Source organism: Xenopus laevis, chromosome 4S (genome assembly GCF_017654675.1).
Source record: "Xenopus laevis strain J_2021 chromosome 4S, Xenopus_laevis_v10.1, whole genome shotgun sequence".
Classification (NCBI taxonomy): Eukaryota; Metazoa; Chordata; class Amphibia; order Anura; family Pipidae; genus Xenopus; species Xenopus laevis.
The window spans coordinates 6392350-6416917 of NC_054378.1; the positions used below are offsets into that span (position 1 = coordinate 6392350).

Below are 24568 nucleotides of genomic sequence, written 5' to 3' on the forward strand. Positions count from 1 at the left end.
TGTAACAGCCGCCCCACGCACTGGATATATATATATATTACTGGCATAGGGAATGTCATGGTGCTGCTTGCTGACGCTCCGACATACGATTTCCTCACCAATTCCATGAAACGGCAGCAAAAACAGATATTTATACAATACTTTTTTTTTTTTTTACATATTATCTTTACAGCCCAGGAGGACTACCTTGCCACTCACCCATCTGAAATAAAGATATTTCAAACACTGGGGGAAAAAAATGGATCCTTCCAACCCTGTATGACCATAACTCAATTTCCTTTGGAGAATGAATTCCTAGAATGTCACATGTTTTTGGCAGAATGGCAGCAAACGGACGCACCGGAGTCCAGGATTCAATCAGTCTATTAATGTTCTGTGTGTGTTTGACACTGACTGATTGGTGCCGCTGCTCGGAAAAGTACATTTGTCCCCCTCATCCATCTGCTGTATGATCCCAAAGGCAAATATTTTGGATATAACAATTTATTCAACCTGAGGCCAGGGAGCAAACCTGCTTAGTCTTCAGTCTTATGTGAAGATTAATTCCAAAACCCAGGGAACTGAATGTTTAGTACTGTCAGGGCTTTAAAGTCTCACAGGCTGCAATGATATCCTAAAAAAGACTTCTATAATATATATCATGGATCCATCAGGCTGGGAGCAAAGGAAGGGCCAGCATAATGTAAGGGCTTATTTCCCATACTATAAGGACAAGTACTAAATGGTGCACCTGCCCATACAGGTGGCATTTGAGCCTGACACTTGAAAGCTGTTCTCTGTAGTGATGGGCGAATTTGCGCCGTTTCGCGGGAAAATTCGTGAATTTCCCGCGAAATTCGCGAAACGCCGCCTGTGTTTTTGACGCCAGCGCCGCGAATTCGCGCCTGCGGAATAAATTCGCCCATCACTAGTTCTCTGAACCTTGAGGCCCTTTAAAGGAGAAGAAACGTTACAGAGGCATTTTAGTGCAATAGTGCAAGCTAATTATTCTGTAGAATGTTTTACCATACCTCTAGAAGCTCTCTTTGTTTGTTTAGGATAGCAGCTGCCATATTAGCTTGGTGTGACATCACTTCCTGCCTGAGTCTCTCCTTGCTCACTCTTACCTCTGGGTTCAAATTACAGCAGGGAGAGGAGAAGGGAGGAGGGAGATGAACAAACTGAGCATGCTCAAGCCCAAGCCCTGGAGGTTTAAGCTGAAAACAGGAAGTCTGATACAGAAGCCCATGAGTACACAATAGAAGGAAAGAAATGTGATGTTTCTTTTGACATAGGACTCAGAGCAGCATTACTTTGAGGGTTTACTGGTGTATTTATATAGACCTTTCTGATAATGCTTTTTTTTTTTTAACCTTTCCTTCTCCTTTAACACCTGCCATACCTTACGCCCGTTAGTAAATCGGCGAATTGCCGAAATGACGTCACGCTGTCAAATTTTCGCCAGCGCTTGCCACTTCGCCCTTTAGTAAAGTTGCCCCATAAGTAGACCCAAAACATGGAATTGGGCTATTATTGCAATTGGCTGACAGTGTTAGCATGAGTGCTGTTTGAGCCCCACTATTTTAAGCTACTTAAAGGGATTCTGTCATTATTTTTATGATGTAGTTTTTATTTCTAAATTACACTGCAAATAATTCACTCTACAATATAAAATGTCATTCCTGAACCAGCAAGTGTATTTAGTTGTAATATTGGTGTGTAGGTGCATCTCAGGTCATTTTGCCTGGTCATGTGCTTTCAGAAAGAGCCAGGCTGTTGTTTCTCCTACTTAATGTAACTGAATGTGTCTCAGTGGGACCTGGATTTTACTACTGAGTGCTGTTCTTAGATCTACCAGGCAGCTGTTATCTTGTGTTAGGGAGCTGCTATCTGGTTACCTTCCCATTGTTCTGTTGTTAGGCTGCTGGGGGAGGGGAAGGGAGGGGGGTGATATCATTCCAACCTGCAGTACAGCAGTAAGGGTGGTGACACAAGCTAAAATTCCAGGGAGATTAGTCGCCAATCTTCTCTTCTGCAGGCAACTAATCTCTCTGAAAGACCTTCCCTGGCACTCGGAGCGTTTTATTTTCCGAAGTTGTCCGAAGTTTACTCATGAGACTTTTCGGGGAGATTTGTCGCTGAAGAAGAGGAAATTTGTTGCTGGGTGACTAATCTCCCCGGAATCTTAGCGTGTGTCACCACCCTAAAGAGTGTCTGAAGTTTATCAGAGCACAAGTCACATGTCTGGGGGCAGCTGGGAAACTGACTATATGTCTAGCCCCATGTCAGAGTTCAAAATTAAATATAAAAAAATCTGTGTCCTGGGAGGTGGTGACGGCCACTAAAACAACTGAATATAAAAGTCGACTCTTACAAGAAACCCTAACTCTGTTGTAAGCATTATAGTTCATTAGCAGAGAGAGATTGATCCAAGAATGAATCGGATAGCCATTGTTGTGGTCGGGATGGAGTGTTATCTCTCACTAAAAGGATAAATTGTCAGCTGTCCCTCTGGGGTTGGTTTTGCTTTCTTCTGGATAAGATTTCTATGATATATAAAAATAGATTGAAACTAATAAGCCATTGTTATATTTCAACCTGCTGACTGGGTTCCTATGTAGTAATGGCGCCATTAAGCAAGTATTCATGTTGCAAATCAATGAGGATTAAGTATAAGGTAGTAGTTGGCATCAGTGGATGATCTCATGGGGATCGGAGGACCTGCTACAAATCATACTAGGGGCTTCCAAAACGACATGGCAAATGTATAGCTATAATCAGCTCTAGTCTACCCAATATTTTCATCATGCCAGCTGGAACTCTAGCAAGGTCAACTTTACACTGTGTACGTATTCTACAAAATTCAAGTGAAATCCACAGAATGGCTGTAGACTGTAACTGGATTCCCATATGCTCTATATTTCTGTGGAGGTGACGGCATTTGAGAAGTTGATTATGTGAAACACTTTCATACAATCAATGGCAAAACACACAAATAATGCAGAGTTTGCCGCCATTAGCATGAAAGGTCATTCTCCATCACTTCCCAGCCTCCCACCGTGTGTAAAAATCCTACTTATAAGGCTGCAAAGCCCTTGAGTTTTACCCTTGAGCAGAATCCTGTACGGTCATTGCTGAAGACTGATATATATATATATAGTTTACTCTTACAAGCATTACACAATTGGGCAACATCTCTAGAGCACAGGTTTTCTTCTTAGAAGACAGCGTCGGAATATATGGATATTATAGAAAAAGCAAAGTAATGGCCATAGACGTAGAGATCCGCTCGTTTTGCGATGTCGCCAAACGAGTGTATCTCTCCCCGATATACCCACATTGAGGTGGACGATATCGGGCTGATCCAATCGTGGGCCTTAGGGCCCAGGATCGGATCATAATTGGTCAGATCGTGGGACTGCAAAAATGCACAGATGTGGCCTCGATCTGACGGGATTTTTTAACCTGCCCAATTTCGAGATCTGCCCGACTTTTGGGAAGATATCGATCGGGGAAGCCCATCGGATGGCCCCACACACTGGCCAATAAGCTGCCGACTCAGTCTGCAGGTTTTATCAGCCCATGTATGGAGGCCTTAAAGGGATATTGTCATGGGAAAAAAACATTTTTTTCAAAATGAATCAGTTAATAGTGCTGCTCCAGCAGAATTCTGCACTGAAATCCATTTCTCAAAAGAGCAAACAGATTTTTTTATATTCAATTTTGAAATCTGACATGGGGCTAGACATTTTGTCAATTTCCCAGCTGCCCCAAGTCATGTGACTTATGCTCTGATAAACTTCAATCACTCTTTACTGCTGTACTGCAAGTTAGAGTGATATCACCCCCTCCCTTTCACCCCCCAGCAGCCAAACAAAAGAACAATGGGAAGGTAACCAGATAGCAGCTCCCTAACACAAGAGAACAGCTGCCTGGTAGATCTAAGAACAACACTCAATAGTAAAAACCCATGTCCCACTGAGACACATTCAGTTACATTGAGAAGAAAAAACAGCAGCCTGCCAGAAAGCATTTCTCTCCTAAAGTGCAGGCACAAGTCACATGACTGGGGGCAGTTGGGAAATTGACAAAATGTCTAGCCCCATGTCAGATTTCAAAATTGAATATAAAAAAATTTGTTTGCTCTTTTGAGAAATGGATTTCAGTGCAGAATTCTGCTGGAGCAGCACTATTAACTGATTTACTTTGAAAAAAATGTTTTTTCCCATGACAGTATCCCTTTAAGGATTGCACTGGCTAGGGTGCCAAAATTAGGGTCCTATCACCAGGAAAAAACAAAGACAGCTTCTATACCATCACCTAAAATCTAGAAAACCACCCACTGTAGCTTCTCAGAAGATGCCCCTGACTGGTAAAACATTCTTCAACACCAACTGCTAACTTTAAAATGACCTAGTCCCATTGGTTCCCAACTAGTAAGTCCCCCTAGTTCCTGACTAGTCCCCCTAGTTCTCACGCTGATGAGAAAAGTTCATAGTTACCTCAAGATGCCTTTGTTGAGAGCCATGATGGAACTGAATATGCGGCTTCAAATCTAGAACGCCATCGTCAGGATACCAAAGGACAATTCTACCCCAGTGATGTTCATGGATGAGTCACAGATCAACTCCAAGGAAATGATTAACACCTACTCACCGTGTTGAATGTCTTTCTCAAGCACTGCATGGGTGTCTGATAGAAGGCTAAATTAAGGTGCTCCTTCCTATCCCAGCAGTGGCGTCTGCTGCAAATGTGCCTTTTATACGTGCAGCTGGCTGGGATTCTAAGGAGCAATTTATATTGATACTAAACACAGTTGACGAGACGTGTCTGCCGGCCATGTTTTGTAACCCAAAATAGCCATGTCTGAAGGATCCTCGTGTTAAAACAAATGCGTCACTGCTGAAGCGAAAAAATAAAACGGCTTTTGTCAGCGATAACACTGCACTGTGTCTGGTGTGTGTGTGCCGAGAAAAAATGCAAGTTAAACCAAATTGTTCTGCAACTGCCAAAATATAACATCTGTAAAGCCTGACCAAGCAAATGCAGTTGGAGTTCAGATAAAAACAGGTCATAAACTCCCAATAAGCCTGGGACTCTATATATAGGGCAGACACCTGGTCAGATTTGGGTAGATTAGTTGCCCAACGACAAATCTCCTCTTCGTCATGGAGACTAATCTCCCTGAACTGCCTTCCCGCCAGCTAGAATGTAAATCTCCGGCGGGATGGCACTCGGAGTGCTTCGTTTTCTGAAGTCGCCCGAAGCTGCCTCACGAGGAAACTCTGAGCATCTTCGGAAAAACGAAGTGCTTTGAGTACGATCCCAAGGCAGGGGACGGCAGTTTGGGGAGATTAGTCACCCTGAAGAAGAGGAGATTTGTCGCCGGGCGACTAATTTCCCCAAATCTGACCGTGTGTCTCTGCCCTTATATCTGCATTATGTAAATATGAAGAGCTAACAATATGTCCATCTTGTTTTGTTGAAGCTTTTATGACGGTGTCACCAGCGCCGATCCGCGCCTTTATGCCGCCTGAGGCGGCCTTCCATTGCCGCCCCGACCCCTCCTCACGGCGCTCACATTTTCTGCGCAGGAGGGGGTCGGGGCGCTGCACGACGCTAGTGCAGAGAGCGCAATTGCGCTCTCTGCACTAGAAGAGCCGAATTTCCGGGTTGAAAACCGGAAATTCGGCTCTTAGTTACCAGGAGCGGCATTTTTGCCGCCCCTGGTAACCAGGGGGGCGCTGCCGCCTGAGGCGAGTGTCTCAACTCGCCTCATTGGTGGAGCGCCCCTGGGTGTCACTGATTTTAAATTGCAGTTTAACCCTTCTATTGTGTTCGAATCCTCTTGGTATGATGAGTAAAACATGGTCTTAAATGTCATTTTCTTTAAATTATGTAGAAGAAGATGTAATTAGAAATCAGTTTTGGATTGGGCCAATGGGACACCAGTAGAAGACCCATTGGGCCCTCGTGGACCCCACCACCCCAGACCCACTGACTGACCTGCAGGGAGATTAGATTGCAGAGGCTGCAGGTGACTGTGTCAAGGAAGAGGAGGTAAGTAGTGGGGGAAGAAGGTATGTAGTGGTTTAAAGGGATCCTGTCATCAGAAAACATGTTTTTTCAAAACACATCAGTTAATATTGCTACTCCAGCAGAATTCTGCACTGAAATCCATTTCTCAAAAGAGCAAACAGATTTTTTTATATTCAATTTTGAAACCTGACATGGGGCTAGACATATTGTCAATTTCCCAGCTGCCCCTGGTCATGTGACTTGTGCCTGCACTTTAGGAGAGAAATGCTTTCTGGCAGGCTGCTGTTTTTCCTTCTCAATGTAACTGAATGTGTCTCAGTGGGACATGGGTTTTTACTATTGAGTGTTATTCTTAGATCTACCAGGCAGCTGTTATCTTGTGTTAGGGAGCTGCTATCTGGTTACCTTCCCATTGTTCTGTTGTTTGGCTGCTGGGGGGGAAAAGGGAGGGGGTGATTTCAGTCCAACTTGCAGTACAGCAGTAAAGAGTGATTGAAGTTTATCAGAGCACAAGTCTCATGACTTGGGGCAGTTGGGAAATTGACAATATGTCTAGCCCCATGTCAGATTTCAAAATTGAATATAAAAAAATCTGTTTGCTCTTTTAAGAAATGGATTTCAGTGCAGAATTCTGCTGGAGCAGCACTATTAACTGATTGAAACTGATTCAAATTTTTTTTCCCATGACAGTATCCCTTTAAGGAGGTAAGTATTTGCGGTGGAGTCATAATAGGGTTGGAGAGGCCTCTGTGGATGGGGACTCTGGAAGATGTGGGTGAATTACCCTAGCAACTAGGGAGCAGTTTTAAACCTGAAACAGGAACAAAAATAATAGAAATAAAAAAAAAAGAAAAAAGAAAGAGCAGAATAAAATTTGCTTAGAACAGCTCCATTTATAACATAATCATACAACTAAAAAACTAATTCCAAGGCAAACATAATGGCAACTGAGACTGAAGCAGTCAGTTATATCTGCGCTCATACCGTTTGTAAGAATACAAAGTAAAAAGGGGAATTTTTCCTTTAATACAGCTAAAACTAAGCAGGCCAAGATATTATAAAAGGAATATAATCTGGTGGGGAGATTAAAACTGCAGCATGCATTTATAGGCACGAACACGCTACATGTTATCAAGTGACAAAGGACCTGCACTGGGGTGGAACATGTAGTGTGTTCATTTCAGTAAATGCAGACTGCAATCTAATTCTGCCTCGACGCCTCCGCTCCTGTTTAGATTAATTCAATGAGATTGCTAGCCCATTGGACGGGGCGGCATTAGGGAACATTTCGAACACGTCATATCTGACTAGAATGGAAAACATTGGCACCACCAGAACTTTCCTCTGAGTGGAATGGAATATGTTTGAAACGAGAAGATTAAGACAAACAAATGCCCTCCGATGGAATTGTGCAGTGTCAGTTACTCCTACATTCATTTTACCCTGTTGTATCTCTATTTGCCCCTCTTTTCTTGGACAACTCCATCTCCAACTGCTCTCGTCAGAGGGACCCTCAACCCCACCTGCCGGCATATTGTGCTTATACTCAGGAGAGAATTAGGCCAATCAAAGATGGCATCATAGGGACTGGAGTTTTGGTTTTCCCTCTAGTCATTAATACGTCATCCTCTAGATCAGATGGGGCACTACTGTGTTTTTGTTGGTAACGCCATCTTGGCCTGGAGACACTGGGGGTCTTTTATAAATAGTGGGCAAATTTGCACCTGGGCAGCAACCAAACCAAATGCATTAATTACACACTGCTGTGACTTTGGGACCCATTAACAGGCTTGTTTTATTGCAGCAGACTAGGTTATGGTTACAGGGCTTGGTAAAACATTGCTTTAAAGGGGAAGTAAAGTCTAAAATAGAAGGCTAGAAATGCTGTATTTTGTATACTAAACATAAACATGAACTTACTGCACCACAAGCCTAATCAAACAAATGATTTATGCTTTCAAAGTTGGCCACAGGGTGTCACCATCTTGTAACTTTGTTATACATCTTTGCAAGACTAAGACTGTGCACATGCTCAGTGTGGTCTGGGTTACTTAAATGATCAAAACAGCACAAGTCAAATAATATCTGCCAGAAGACGATAAAGCAAGACTGATTAATAATCAGAATATACAGACTGCACTGGGTCCTGTGTTGTCATGTAATCTAATGTGGATTTTATAGTTTTTGTATTGTTTAATACAAACTTTCTCCAACTCTGGCCAATATCTGCCAGAGAATTGGGCAGATATAGATCAGGCAGGTTTAAAAACCTTTTCGGAGCTAGGACCACATTGATTCATTGATGTGGCTCTTACCGTGACTTTATGTATTCCCATTGTTACCACTGGTTTCACTCATCCCACCATACACATGCCAATAAATGTTACCTACAGAACAAGTTAGCAGCTTATTGGTCTGTGTATGGGGCCATTCAATTGGCTTCCCCGGCTGATATTTGGCTGAAAATGATCCGGATATCAATCAGACAGGTTTTAAAATCCTGTTGGAGCGAGGACCACATTGGTTCATTGATGCAAACCCAACGATCAAATCAGACCGATATCACCCATCGGGGGAAAGATCTGCTTGTTTGGCGACCTCACCAAATGAGCGGATCTTCAAGTGTATGGCCTTTAGAGTGTAAAATTCTTTGTAGAGATGTGAGACCAGTTGCACAGGGTACTCTCCTGGTGCATTGGCGTTTCGGAGGGGGGGGGCAATGCCAATGAACCAATGGTTTCCTATCAATGATTAATGTGCTAGCCGGGACCTTTACTTTGTTTACAAGTCTCCGGCACATCAACAGATGATATTACAGGAAGTCAAAACTTGGCAGCCAAGAGATGTTGAATACAAACAAAACCACAAAGAGAACAATTATTTATTGATACTTGATATATTTATGTTTATGTCTGGAAAGCTGAAAGTGTATATCTGTTGCCTCCCATGATGGTGAAAGTGCTAATAGTTGTAGAGTTTGGACTGCCCCCTTTTGGATAAGGCGATGTGTAATATGGTGGCAATAGATCCTGAATGACACATAAACATACAGAACAAAGGGACAACTTGACCTTCACATAGGTGACAAAGAGCGATCGATGAGCCTTGTGTCCTTTATTCGCATGCTTCAGGAAATTACAGCCTAATTAATTACCCCTCTCCTGACACCACCCGAGCATGCTCTCACCTCTTCGTATCTGATCCCAATTCTTGCTTTGACACGGAGGAACAAAGGAGACTTCTGCTAAGGAGGGTAGAGAGCGAAGCGATAAGAGCGAGAGCTTTAGAAACAGCAGCACGTGTCTGTAGGGAAATAAGGAACGTGCGTGTACAACACATTATCTGCAGATCCTGAAGCTCAGCTTTTACAGAACTATACCAAATATTCTCCAGTGTGCCGAGCACTGAGTTTTGCCCAGAATAATCAAGCATTTTTGGGTCAGTAGAGGAACGATATATGCTAAAACATTCTATTTTAGTGCTGGATATTAATATGTAGACACAGACGTCATTAAAGTTATATAAATGAACTGCTATCAGGCAAGGTAGTGTTATATGTCTGCCTGGTAAATATATATATATATTATACAATCTCTAAATATAACAACAGTAGTGGGGCTATTTATCAAGCTCCGAATATCCGAACCTCGAATAATTTGTAGTTTTCAGAGCAAAAAAAAAAAAGAAAACTACAAATAAGTCCAATGGTCTAAAAACTCTGAATCCGGAACTCCAGCATCTAAAAGCTCTCGAGGTCCTGTATAAGTCAATGGGGAAGGTTTCAGTGTCTGCGCTGATGTCTGTACCAATATCCGATGATCTCTGGGTTTTGGAGCAAAAAAATCTGAAAAAAATCAGAGTTTTTATGCGGAAAACTCCGAACAATTCTGATCCTATTTTTTTGGGGCTTTTTTCTTTATAAATAAGGTCCATTCGGGAATTCGGAGTCGCTCGAAGTTTGATATTAGAAATACTGAGATGAATTCGGACCTTGATAAATAACCCCCTTAATGTCTAAAATCTTCCTGACCCCTGCATGATATGTATTAAGGCATAGACATCAGACACTTTGCTTTTAAGCCCCCTTTGCAGTAAAAATATGTGTTAAAACGAGGAGTCTAATGATATATGAAAACATCATTGCAATGGTCATCTGCTATAGTTCAACAAACGTTAAGACATTAAATAAATGACCAACCAAGATTTGCCCAGTTCCCCTAGGATGGCTCTCAGGTTTAGAAACCTCTGTGTTATGCCCTGCATAGTCATTGGCTTCATCCTTATCAATAAGACATCAGAGATCTAGACGTATGTCAAGCTCTTTAGTTATTATAATTATATAACATTATAATTACGCAAATACCTTAAAGGGATACTGTCATGGGAAAAAAATTTTTTTCAACATGAATCAGTTAATAGTGCTGATCCAGCAGAATTCTGCACTGAAATCCATTTCTCAAAAGAGCAAACAGATTTTTTTATATTCAATTTCGAAATCTGACATGGGGCTAGACATATTGTCAATTTCCCAGCTGCCCCAAGTCATGTGACTTGTGCTCTGATAAACTTCAATCACTCTTTACTGCTGTACTGCAAGTTGGAGTGATATCACCCCCCTCCCTTCCCCCCCCCAGCAGCCAAACAAAAGAACAATGGGAAGGTAACCAGATAGCAGCTCCCTAACACAAGATAACAGCTGCCTGGCAGATCTAAGAACAACACTCATTAGTAAAAACCTATGTCCCACTGAGACACATTCAGTTACATTGAGAAGGAAAAACAGCAGCCTGCCAGAAAGCATTTCTCTCCTAAAGTGCAGGCACAAGTCACATGACCAGGGGCAGCTGGGAAATTGACAAAATGTCTAGCCCCATGTCAGATTTCAAAACTGAATATAAAAAAATCTGTTTGCTCTTTTGAGAAATGTATTTCATGGCAGAAATCTGCTGGAGCAGCACTATTAACTGATGCGTTTTGAAAAAAACATGTTTTCCCATGACAGTATCCCTTTAATTTGGATCATACTAGGCTAAGTTTTGACGTTTTTCCAGAATCCATGGCTAAAACATAGGATTATGACCCTAGACTGAGCAAGTTTTGTCCATCTCAGTGTATAAGAATTGTTTGAATCCACTTATAAACAACTTATTATTTCCACCCTAGGTTAAGTACTCAGTAAGGATTATGCTAGAGGCAATCTGGCCTTTGTGTTCCCTTCATCTGTCATGAGATCCAGCAACAAAGGTCTTCCCTGTCATGACATCAGCCTGCTACAATAAGCCAGAATTTCTTTTCCCCCTCAAAAAAGCCATATCTTGCATAGCAGGTGACAGAGCACATCTTCCTTGAAATGTCTTTGTTTTCCTCTTTTTCTAAACTACAAAGAACAGACCATTAAAAGTTACTTTTCTTCCAGAATATAGATGGTTCTGTACAATGCACCTCATTGTCACTACTCTACTATGTTGGAGGAGAGCTCAACAATCAGACAGTGACAACCTCATTCACTTTGAAATTTTCTCATTCACACCTCAAGGGTGACAAATAATCTCTACTGATGAAGCACCCATCTGACTTTTTTTGGAGCCATGGTTGCTTGCAGAGCTGAGAGGAATGGCCCTGCTTTAGAAATACTGCTATATAATACACAAAAGCTATGAATATCCTGTAAATTATATCCTTATAAATGGTGAGTTCTGATGTCATCAGTTATAAACGGTGAGTTCTGATGTCATTTCTGTCACATGACTCACTGAAACTTGTGTATTATAATAAATAAAGTACCCCCAGTTGCAAAATATGAGGATATTAGAAGTTACCACGGAGTTCCATGACCTGAATAAAAACACTTGGCCTTCGGCCTCGTACTTTTATATGGTCATGAAACTCCTCCGTAACTTATAATATCCTTATATTTTAAAAAAGGGGGTACTTTATTCACTATATATAAGATATCTGCTTCAATTTGTAAAATGAGGACAGATTATCCCCTTGTGCTTATTGCAGTGGCCCATGACATATGGCACAAGGGACAGAACAGAAAAGTATGGACATCCATGTCCATGTCATAGACTGGAGATGATAGAGTCCTCTGCACTGAAGCCTTTACATATGATGTTCAAAAAATACTTGAATACGATGGAGGTAACCCCTTAGGCTAGGAACATTTTGACCAAAAAAGGGGCTAGAAAAGGAGGAGAGGTTGTGGGTCTGTAAGAGGAAAAGACAGAGTTGGTGAAGAAGAAGGACAGATTAGAATGGATGGAGAAGAAGGACAGACAAAATCAGGTGGAGAAGTAGAACAGATTGGAGCAGGAATAGAAGTGGAACAGACTAGAATGGGGCAGAGTTGGTTGAGAAACAAGACAGAGTGGAGCTGAAAGGAGAACGTGGCCAGGAACAAGGATCAGAGCCAGGAGTAGCTGGAGCCTGGGACAAGTCTCAAGCAACAATGCTCAGAACAGGAAGGAATGAGGAAGGAATGAGTTTTGATTGACTGGCTCTAAACAGCCAAAGGGCTGCTGGGATTTTGTAGACACAAAATTGGGGAAGGAAAGTAATTATACCAAATTCATCATGACCTTTCTGGCTGCCTTCCTGTGCCATTTTTTTGGGGGAGGGCAGCCAGCAAGCAGAATGTCCCTGGTTCAAATCCAAGCTGAGCCTTACAGCCTTAGACTATTTAATAGAAATATCCACCAAAAGAAAGCACAAGGATATATTTATCCCAGACCACAGGCAACTCATACAGAGCAGAGAACATTTTGGGTTAACAGAAAATGATTCTCTGCCAAGAAAACATAATTATAAAATCATTTATAAGTCTTTGATTTAATCATAACCCATATTTTTAAGTCCGTTGAACAAAAAGTCCTTAAAAAGATGAGGCAGATGGATGATACAAACACTCCGTTTCTTGCTCCATACTGGATGGGTTATTATTATGCTGCTAAAGTCACCACGAGCAATATAAATACCCACATGTGAATAGTAGAGAGAGTGCCATCAGCAAAGATTATACAAAAGCTGATTAAATACTTTGTACTGTACTCAGCACAGACAAAGATAACAAGACAAAACAAAAGCTCTCAATGGAAACTGCTGAGAAGGAATTAAAAAAAAAAGTGATTTCTCCGATTGAATTTCAATGAAAGGAGAGAAATGAAGCACCTGTTCGAAAAGAGAAAAACCAAAGACTGAATGAGGAGAAAAGGGTGATAAGTTTAATATCGGCCCTGCAGGGAAATAAAGATAGACCCGTGTGTCCCATCCCAAACAATGCTGGGCTGTCTGTGCTCAGATACAGAGAAAAAGACAATACATTTGAATGAATATTTCATAACAGATCAACAGAGTCTATTGCTGTTTGTTATTAAGGTGTATCCAAGCACCAGAAGGCATATTATTTTCAGAACTGATGTTTTGGGCTTAAGGCCTTGCAGCAAACTACATAGGAAAACATTACATAACATCTATGAATGTGTTGAATTCTGATCATTGTTCCTGCCCTTCCCGAAGAGTTTAATGAAGAAGAGTGGGACTGGTTTTAGGGTAGAATTGTCCCCAGGGCTCTGTGTCATAGGGTCTCCATGTGGATTGTCAAATTTCACGCAACCAGTAGGACAATTAGATCTTGCAGTTTCCAGATACCTGCCTTCATCCAATCCAGTTGGCCAAGTTATTGCTTATGAAGCAATGGCCAATCAGGTTTTTGTAGCAGGGACCTGGCAACTGCAAAACGGATGTTCTTGAGACCTTCTCATCCAACCCTGAACTCATCAGAACAATGAAAATGGAGTTTTGGGTGTTCAGGGACCTTGAGAACAATAAGCATAAGGTTAGGGTAGATTAGTCTGAGATAACTTGGATCAAGTTCCAAACAAAATACTGTATTTATGGGAAATACATTGGGAAAGCCAAAATGACCTGTTGTCCTTATCTTTAGCCCTTGGAAACTAAAAGCAGTCATTGCAAATTCATTGCCTTTGTGGTGCTATTTTGGAAATATCCGCTCCCCACTCGTACACTTACTTTAAAGTTTTCTTTTCGCTGCGGATTCCTCTAGTGGAGTCCGGAGTCCCCGCTGTTTCCAGAGAGTTTTTGTAGCGCTTTCCCTGCAGGGAACAATAAAGATATAAGTAAGCGGCTGATTGGATGAAACGAGACAAAGCTAAAAATAGTCCTTCCTAATAGCTAGTCGTTCTTATGGCAAAAAGGAAAAACCCAAATTGTGAAGCAGTCATGTATGTAAAATTGGCCCATGATTCTTTCTGCCTCGTACAGGAAGCTGACATTTACTACCCACTAGCGATTTCTTATTCTCAATTATGATTTCACTTCCTTTGATTGATTATCATTTTACTATTGGCATGCCTATTAATAACAGATTAGAGTTGTTCTGTTCTCTGCACTCACTCCCGGTTCTGACTCTTGGAACAATGTAGGGGGGCATGAGTTCTCCTCTCTGTCTGTTAATGAAAATTAATTTCTATTGAAGGCATTTTTGTGCGATTACAGGATTTAACTGTTTTACCAGCAGAGATTCTCTGTCATTGCCTTTAGGGTTATTTACAACAGCAAGTGAAGTGAGCAAAGTGCAATTCAGGCTGTAACCACCTCATTTTTTAAACACAAAACGGTGTTTTTCCAAAAAATACCAGTTTAATTCTTGCAGCCAGCAGGGGAGGTGGAGTTTCAGCAAAAGGGGTGATCTGTGATATAGGAGGGGTGGGGTGATGGTAAAAGAGGGCAGAGCTATAACATTATGGGCGTCTTTAGGAGGATCAGGGAAGGAGGAAAGGAAAGGGTACGTTTCGGGCGGTTTCTGAGCAGTTCGGAGTCTTAAAGAGGTGGGACTAGTGATGGGCGAATTTATTCGCCAGGCGCGAATTCGCTGCGAATTTGCTCGATTCGCGGGCCAGCGAATAAATTCCGCCCGGCGCCGTTTCACGAATTTTTCGGCGAAGCAAAACGGTGCAAATTCGCCCATCACTAGGTGGGACAAGGGGTTGAACTTCAGGCTATTTCAAATATATCGGCAGCTACATTTCCGGTAAAATTTGTAATACTGGTCCTGGCCTTGGCAGGTGTTTTACCAGTTATAAATACATTATCTTTCATTATAGAAAAGATGGTATTAGGGTGAAGTTCCCCTTTAATACAAATTCAGATATTGTAAGCTTAAAGGGATCCTTTCATCGGAAAACATGTTTTTTTCAAAACTCATAAGTTAATAGTGCTGCTCCAGCAGAATTCTGCACTGAAATCCATTTCTCAAAAGAGCAAACAGATTTTTTTATATTCAATTTTGAAATCTGACATGGGGCTAGACATTTTGTCAATTTCCCAGCTGCCCCTGGTCATGTGACTTGTGCCTGCACTTTAGGAGAGAAATGCTTTCTGGCAGGCTGCTGTTTTTCCTTCTCAATGTAACTGAATGTGTCTCAGTGGGACATGGGTTTTTACTATTGAGTGTTGTTCTTAGATCTACCAGGCAGCTGTTATCTTGTGTTAGGGAGCTGTTATCTGGTTACCTTCCCATTGTTCTGCTGGAGGGGAAAAGGGAGAGGGTGATATCACTCCAACTTGCAGTACAGCAGTAAAGAGTGATTGAAGTTTATCAGAGCACAAGTCACATGACTTGGGGCAGCTGGTAAATTGACAATATGTCTAGCCCCATAATTTTTTTTCCCCATGACAGTATCCCTTTAACAAGGCAGGGTAGCTGTAAATATATGTATTTATATATAAGGGTAGAGACACACACTCAGATTCAGGGAGATTAGTAGCCCAGCGACAAATCTCCTCTTCTTCGAGTCGACTAATCTCCTGAAACTGCCTCCTGCCGCCTAGAATGTAAATCGTCGACGGGATGGCAATGGGTGTGCTTCGTTTTCTGAAGTTGCCTCACTAGGAAACTTCGGGCGACTTTGCAAAACGAAGTGCACCCATTGCCATCCCACCGGTGATTTAGATTCTAGCTGGCGGGAGACAGGTTCTTGGCCCCCGAAGAAGAGGAGATTTATCGGCGGCCGACTAATATTCCCGAATCTGAGCGTGTGTCTCTGCCCTAAACTGGAAATATCAAAGAAAGAGAAAATGCTCCAAAAAATTGCAAATAGAGTGCATTATTAATATCTACAGAAATAAGCTGAATTACAATGTTTTTTTTTTACAAACACAACCGTTTTTATTTGCTTTTTTACGCACGCCTGGATCAGCGCTGGCCATTTCCAACCCTATTACATATTTTTAAATTACCGTGGGCTGTTCCTTTGCTTCGTTAAGCTTTATTATCGCAATCACTTTTAATCCTGTTAAGAGCTTAAAAACCTCCAGTGATGTAAACATTGGGCTTCAGATAAGATCTCGGGTCTGAACAATGTTCTAAAGATCGCTGGAAAATCACCCGTAAAGCATGGCGCCGAGGAGGAGAATTAACCGTTTAATTACAATGTGTGCACAATTGGAAAGATATGCTTTTTTAATGACTTCATTAAGGGTGATCCAGAAACCCTATCCAGAAACCTGTTATCCATAACGTTCCTAATTACAGGAAGGCTATTTCCCATAGAGCCCATGTTAAGCAAAAGGTTCTAATTTTTTAATGATTTCCTTTTTCTCATTCATAATAATAAGACAGTAACTTGTACTTGGTGCTGACTAAGTTGCAGGAATCCATATTGGTGGCAAAAATCCTATTGGGGTTATTAAATGCTTTAGCATTGTGATGGTAATCCAAATTATGGAAAGATCCCTTATCTGGAAAATCCCAAGTATTCTGGATAATAGATCCTATACCTATAAATATCACTTTTTCACGATAACGTTACTACATGCACATCGTTTCCAAGTTGAAGTGGCCAAACATGGGCCAATCCCACATAGTGTCCAACTGGCCTACTGGCTGAATGGATTTATGGAAAAACCAACATCATTCTTACTTAATTTTTAGTACATTATAGAATGGCTAATTGAAAACAACCTTTCAATTGGCCTTATTTTTTTTATAGTTTTTGAATTATTTGCCTTCTTCTTCTTCTGACTCTTTTCTGCTTTAAATGGCGGTCACTGACACATCAACATAACAAGTGCTCTCTAAGGCTACACATCTATTTTTATTGATCATTTTTATTACTCATGTTTACTATTCAGGTTTACCCCTCAACTTCAACCTGCCCAAAGTTATTGCCCTCTTTGTCCAAGTTTTCGCCCTAAAAATGGTGCCAACTCAGTGCCACCTGTTACCCATAGCCCACCCTCTTGCCACCCCTAGCTTGTGCATCATTCGGAACAGTTATTCTATCTTCAGTGTAGTAATACTGTGCATTAAATGTTCATTAATTGTCTGCTCCACTGTTACAAAGACATTTTTTTTATAATTGTTGTTTAGGACTTCAGGCATAAATCTGCAGACCTGGGTAAAGTAAAGTACCTGACTTTGCAATACTGAATTTCGGGCCTGAGAACATTCTGAAATGCTGTATAAGTTGGATCAATATTCCTAGTGAGCCATGGAAATCTGCTAAATATACAAGTGCCTTGTGTGCACTTCTAAGCACTGCGTGTGCCGGAGGTAGTGCTCAGTTACAACTGGGGTCATTAGGTGCTCAGATGAGGAGCTTTTATGGACAGATTTAAAGGTACATGGACCATTACTCTTACAGGGGTGTGTGACCTCCGGGCTGGTGCAGTAAATTCTGCATATACTGTAAAAAGTCCAGTTTCCGGTGATATTCTTTTTTAGACTTGAACGTTCCCTTTAAACACTGGGAAAATGAATGGCAAGCCATACTCTCCAAGCACACAGTTTTGGTTGGTATTACAACTGGGCAGGTGGACCAGGGAATAAGCAAAAAACAGGAGAGAAAGTGGAAAAAGCTGACCAGGTCTGACCAGTCAATATTTTATCGGACATTTATTTGCCCTTTAGAGCCGCTCAGCTTTTGTTTATTTCAAAAAGCATTCTATAATGCTGACATGCTGTAACATCCACTGGAGAACCAATACAATAAGAAGAGAGAAAGAAAGATCCAGGCTTAAACTGAAAGCTCGAGAGATACTGTAGTTTGATGGACACATGGGCGATTATATAGATTGGCAGATAGCAATAAAAAACACAGACAGATAGATTAAATAGACAGATAAATAGAGAGAGAGATATAGATGGAGAAAGACAGACAGACAGATAGATAGATAGATAGATAGATAGATAGATAGATAGATAGATAGATAGATAGATAGATAGATAGATAGATAGATAGATAAGCAATAGAGAAAGAAAGAAAGAAAGAAAGATAGATTGATAGATAGATAGATAGATAGATAGATAGATAGATAGATAGATAGATAGATAGATAGATGATAGATAATAGATAGATAGATAGATAGATAGATAGATAGATAGATAGATAGATATAAAGATAGATAGATAGATAGATAGATAGATAGATAGATAGATAGATAGATAGATAGATAGATAGATAGATGGATAAATGATAGATAGGCAATAGAGAAAGAAAGATAGATGATAGATAGATAGATAGATAGATGATAGATAGATAATAGACAGATAGATAGATAATAGATAGATAGATAGATAGATAGATAGATAGATAGATGATAGATAGATAATAGACAGATAGATAGATAGATAGATAGATGATAGATAATAGATAGATAGATAGATAATATGATAGATAGATGATAGATAGATAATAGATAGATAGATAGCGAGACAGATAAAGTGGAGATACTTTTTTGTGATGCTAATGATCTACTGAAACTGGTCAGAATTGCCTGACCAGTGCTTGACTGGCCTGGGCATCTATGGGCACCTTTAGACTAAAATAGACAAGCAGCTGCTTTGTTGTTGTGGGGACTACAGGTAACCTTGATTCTGCAAAGCCCTGTTGTTTGTGCTACTTTGGAATCCTTGATATTTTATATTGCTGTAAATTACAGTCTAAAGGCCAATTTATATGGTATGGAAACAGGAGGTCAGCAAAAAAAACTGCAAAGAGTCCCACTGGGCAGCCTTGATCTGAAGATGCTTCTTGCCAAACACGAGTGCCATGAACAGACCAAGTGCTGAACATCATTTTTGTGTTATGTCTAAACTCTTGAGCTAAACAGGCCAAGCAGGGAAACCAAAGTTATGCCATATTTGGACCTTGCGAGGTTAATAATTCATTAATGTGAGTGACAAGGTATGTGCGTGACTCATGAAGAACCTATGACTAAGTGCCCTTTCTTTGGTATGAAACGCGTAAGGCTTTCTGAGATGTATTGTCTTCAAATAAACAACTTTTTCTACCTTCATTGGGTGTGGTTTGTGCCAGCCTGCTACAGGAGAAGTTCATGACTCCCGAAGAGTCCAAAAGAGACAAACGTGGCATCTCCCCTTCATATGTATTCATTCAAGATATGTTCATGGCATACAAATGCTTCCCACTCTACTTTATGAACTGGGAAAATAAATGGAAGGTTAACTGTGTTTATAAATAATAAATATTCCCCTTTAACTGGCACACTAGAAGTGCTTCCAAGTTTCCACTGTTGGGCGGCTCACTTTGGAGAATCGGATGCTCTTCGTTAGTGTCACGTGAAAGGCTACGTGAATTTAGCACACGGACGAGCTATAATGGAACAACACAAATACGGATCAGGAAATACACACAAAAAAACTTGAGCCGATGGTTTTGCATGGATCAAGCTGATCATTTCCCTTAATTTTCTGCCCAAAAGTCCCCATTATGCCCATTATTTCGCAGTCAACATTTCCGGCAGATGAGAGAGCATCTTACATGAAGTATCAAACGGATGAAACTTGGCTGCACCAGGCAGTGATGACGTCCCTCTGACTAACCTGCTTTATATATAGTTTTAGTTATGAATTATTAACTCCCTTCCAAATGTGGCTGGCAGGAGAGAACAGATTTTAATGGGGAATGGAGAGAACAGAGGTTGTGCATTTGTAACAACTGCATGTACAGCCGCACTTTCCTACCCCGAGGAACTAGATGAAGCTTTCTGGACGTAAATGGGGTCTCCATAGAATACTGAGAGAAAAGCAGATTAGTGCCACACGCTCTTTAAAGGAATAAACTGTTTCAAACGCGTTACTTAATTATTAGGAGTTCGGCAGCAGGATTTAAAGTGATACTGACAGGGCCGGCCTTAGGCCTATTGGACCAATTGGGCCCAATAGGGCCCCGCACCTCTGGGGGCCCCGCACCACAGGGCAGCACAGATAATATTTCCCTCAGCACATGATGCTGCCTGGCCTGCCCCCAACTTTGAGAGTCCAGCCCATCCCCAAATCCATAGGTCCAGCCCACCCCCAACTCTGATAAGCCAGCCTATCCCCCAACTCCATAGGTCTAGCCTGCCCCCAACTCTCATAGGCCCAGCTTTCCTCCAACCTTGATAGGCCCTGCCTGCCCCCAATCCAACCAAGCCTGCTCCCAAGCTGAATCGGCCCAGCCTGCCCCAAACTAATTGGCCCAGTACACTCTCCTATTTCCTCCCTCTCTCTCTTACCCTGTGTGCCCCTATTATGTGCCCCTATTTCATCCCTCTCACTCTCTTACCTTGTCTGCCCCTTTCCTTTCTATTTTGTGCCTGTATGCCCTTATTTTCCTAAATACTTGGTGTGTCAGTAGCCAGCAACACTTTGTCTAGGGGCCCCACCAACATGGTCCCAATTGGGCCCCACATTTGATAGGATCAGCCCTGGATACTGACACATCCAAGCTAATAGCTACTGTATATCAGACATGATCCCATAGTTAAGTATTGTTTCTCAGTCTCAACTAGGGATGTAGCGAACGTCGGAAAAAAAGTTCGCGAACATATTCGCGAACTTGCGCAAAAATGCGAGCGGTTCGCGAACGGTTCGCGAACCCCATAGACTTCAATGGGAAGGCGAACTTTAACATCTAGAAAAGACATTTCTGGCCAGAAAAATGATTTTAAAGTTGTTTAAAGGGTGCAACGACCTGGACAGTGGCATGCCAGAGGGGGATCAAGGGCAAAAATGTATCTGAAAAATCTGCCTGTGTGTGCTTGGAAGAGATAGTGTAGGGGGAGAGCTGTTAGTGATTTCAGGGACAGATGATAGTAAGCTTGCTGGCTAGTAATCTGCTTGATACTGCTCTGTATTGGAGGGACAGAAGTCTGCAGGGATTTGAGGGACATTTTAGCTTAGGTAGCTTTGCTGGCTAGTAATCTACTGTTCTCTTTAAACAACTGCCATACGTTGACCTTGTAGGCATTGTTTGCCCAGTTTTTTTGGACGCAGCCACTGAAGCACAGTTGCCAGAAAAAATATGCCATATAAATGCTGAAAATAGTAATTTTTCGCCATACGTTGACCTTGTAGACATTGTTTGCCCAGTTTTTTTGGACGCAGCCACTGAAGCACAGTTGCCAGAAAAATTATGCCATATAAATGCTGAAAATATAAATTTTTTTGGTTGCAGCCACTGAAGCACAGAGGCCAGAAAAATTATGCCATATAAATGCAGAAAATATGCATTTTTTTGGTCGCAGCCACTGAAGCACAGTTGCCAGAAAAATTATGCCATATAAATGCTGAAAATATAAATTTTTTTGGTTGCAGCCACTGAAGCACAGAGGCCAGAAAAATTATGCCATATAAATGCAGAAAATATGCATTTTTTTGGTCGCAGCCACTGAAGCACAGTTGCCAGAAAAAATATGCCATATAAATGCTGAAAATAGTCATTTTTTGCCATATACGTTGAGTCAACGTATGGCAAAAAATTACTATTTTCAGCATTTATATGGCATATTTTTTCTGGCCTCTGTGCTTCAGTGGCTGCGGCCAAAAAAACTGGGCAAACAATGCCTACAAGGTCAACGTCGTTGACCTTGTAGGCATTGTTTGCCCAGTTTTTTTGGCCGCAGCCACTGAAGCACAGAGGCCAGAAAAAATATGCCATATAAATGCTGAAAATAGTAATTTTTTTGGTCGCAGCCACTGAAGCACAGTTGCCAGAAAAATTATGCCATATAAATGCTGAAAATATAAATTTTTTTGGTTGCAGCCACTGAAGCACAGAGGCCAGAAAAATTATGCCATATAAATGCTGAAAATATAAATTTTTTTGGTTGCAGCCACTGAAGCACAGAGGCCAGAAAAATTATGCCATATAAATGCAGAAAATATGCATTTTTTTGGTCGCAGCCACTGAAGCACAGTTGCCAGAAAAATTATGCCATATAAATGCAGAAAATATGCATTTTTTGGACGCAGCCACTGAAGCACAGTTGCCAGAAAAAATATGCCATATAAATGCTGAAAATAGTCATTTTTTGCCATACGTTGACCTTGTAGACATTGTTTGCCCAGTTTTTTTGGTTGCAGCCACTGAAGCACAGAGGCCAGAAAAAATTAAACCAGTAGGGTTTGCACCCTAGTTTGTAACGGTGGCGGAGGGAGGAGGAGGACGCTAAAGGACAGCTGTGTGTGGAGTCATGAGGCTTGAAGAGAAGGACAGCTGCATAGAAGTCAGAACAAGTCTTCCGGCGTGCAGTAACCCTCCGAGATCCACCCTCATTCATTTTAATAAAGGTCAGGTAATCGACACTTTTGTGACCTAGGCGAGTTCTCTTCTCAGTTACAATCCCTCCTGCTGCACTGAAGGTCCTTTCTGAGAGCACACTTGAGGCTGGGCAAGACAAGAGGTTCATGGCAAATTGTGACAGCTCTGGCCACAGATCAAGCCTGCGCACCCAGTAGTCCAGGGGTTCATCGCTCCTCAGAGTGTCGATATCTGCAGTTAATGCCAGGTAGTCCGCTACCTGCCGGTCGAGGCGTTCTTTGAGGGTGGATCCAGAAGGGTTGTGGCGCTGCCTTGGACAGAAAAACATTTGCATGTCTGACGTTACAGACTGGCCAAAGGGCTTTGTCCTTGCAGGTGTGCTCGTGGCAGGATTACTGGCACCTCTGCCCCTGGAATGTTGATGAGTTCCTGAAGTGACATCACCCTTAAAAGCATTGTACAACATGTTTTGCAGGCTGGTTTGTAAATGCCGCATCTTTTCGGACTTGTGGTATGTTGGTAACATTTCTGACACTTTATGCTTGTACCGAGGGTCTAGTAGCGTTGCGACCCAGTACAGGTCCTTCTCCTTAAGCCTCTTGATACGGGGTCCTTCAACAGGCATGACAGCATGAAAGACCCCATTCTCACAAGGTTGGATGCAGAGCTATCCATCTCCGCTTCCTCATTATCAAGGACTGCATCATCCACGGTCTCCTCCCCCCAGCCACGTACAAGACCAGGGGTCCCCAAAAGGTCACCACTAGCCCCTGGGAAGCCTGCTCCTGTTGGTCCTCCTCCTCCTCCTCCACAAAGCCACCTTCCTCCTCTGACTCCACTTCTGGCACCTCTCCCTGCGTTGCAGCAGGTGCCTGGGTTCGTTCTGGTGATTCCGACCAGAAATCGTGCGCTTCCAGCTCCTCGTCACGCTGGTCTACAGCCTCATCTGTCACTCGTCGCACGGCACGCTCCAGGAAGAAAGCGAAGGGTATTAGGTCGCTGATGGTGCCTTCGGTGCGACTGACCATATTTGTCACCTCTTCAAAAGGTCGCATGAGCCTGCAGGCATCGCGCATAAGCACCCAGTAACGGGGGAAAAAAATCCCCAGCTGTGCAGATCCAGTCCTACCACCCAGTTCAAAAAGGTACTCGTTGACGGCCCTTTGTTGTTGCAGCAGACGTTCCAACATAAGGAGCGTTGAATTCCAGCGAGTCTGGCTGTCAGAAATCAAACGCCTGACTGGCATGTTGTAGCGCTGCTGAATGTCAGCAAGGCGTGCCATGGCTGTGTAGGAACGTCTGAAATGGGCCGACACCTTTCTGGACTGGGTGAGAACGTCCTGGAATCCTGGGTACTTGGAGACAAAACGTTGGACTATTAAATTTAACACATGTGCCATGCAGGGCACATGTGTTAAATTGCCTAGTCTCAACGCTGCCAACAGATTGCTTCCATTGTCACACACCACTTTTCCGATCTGCAGTTGGTGTGGGGTCAGCCACCGATCGGCCTGTGACTGCAGAGATGACAGGAGTACAGATCCGGTATGGTTTTTGCTTTCCAGGCACGTCATCCCCAAGACAGCGTGACAACGGCGTACCTGGCACGTCGAATAGCCTAGGGGGAGCTGGGGGTGCACAGGTGTGGAGGAGGAGAAGGAGGACCCAGCAGCAGAGTAAGAAGAAGAAGAAGACGAGGTAGAGAGCGATGGAGGAGTAGAGGTGGTGGCAGAACCGCGTGCAATCCGTGGCGGTGACACCAACTCCACTGTTGTTGTTGAGCTACCCATTCCCTGCTTCCCAGCCATTACCAAGTTCACCCAGTGGGCAGTGTAGGTGACATACCTGCCCTGACCATGCTTGGAGGACCATGCGTCAGTAGTCATATGGACCTTTGGCCCAACACTAAGTGACAGAGATGCGGTAACTTGGCTCTGCACATGTTGGTACAGGTGTGGTATTCCCTTTTTAGAAAAAAAATT

At 42.3% G+C, this 24568-nt stretch overlaps 1 protein-coding gene across 6 annotated transcripts in view; it reads right to left on the bottom strand.

The window, feature by feature from the left end:
* LOC108714932 (synaptotagmin-7) overlaps positions 1 to 24568 on the bottom strand; it is a 230659-nt gene that overhangs the window by 82487 nt on the left and 123604 nt on the right. For 5 of the 6 annotated variants that reach the window (XM_041560872.1, XM_041560871.1, XM_041560873.1 and 2 more), the window contains exon 3: positions 14050 to 14132. In XM_041560872.1, coding sequence (XP_041416806.1) covers positions 14050 to 14132 — 83 coding nt within the window. Of the gene's footprint in view, positions 1 to 4481; positions 4601 to 14049; positions 14133 to 24568 lie in introns of those variants that run through there. The other variant, XM_041560874.1, reaches the window with a different exon arrangement.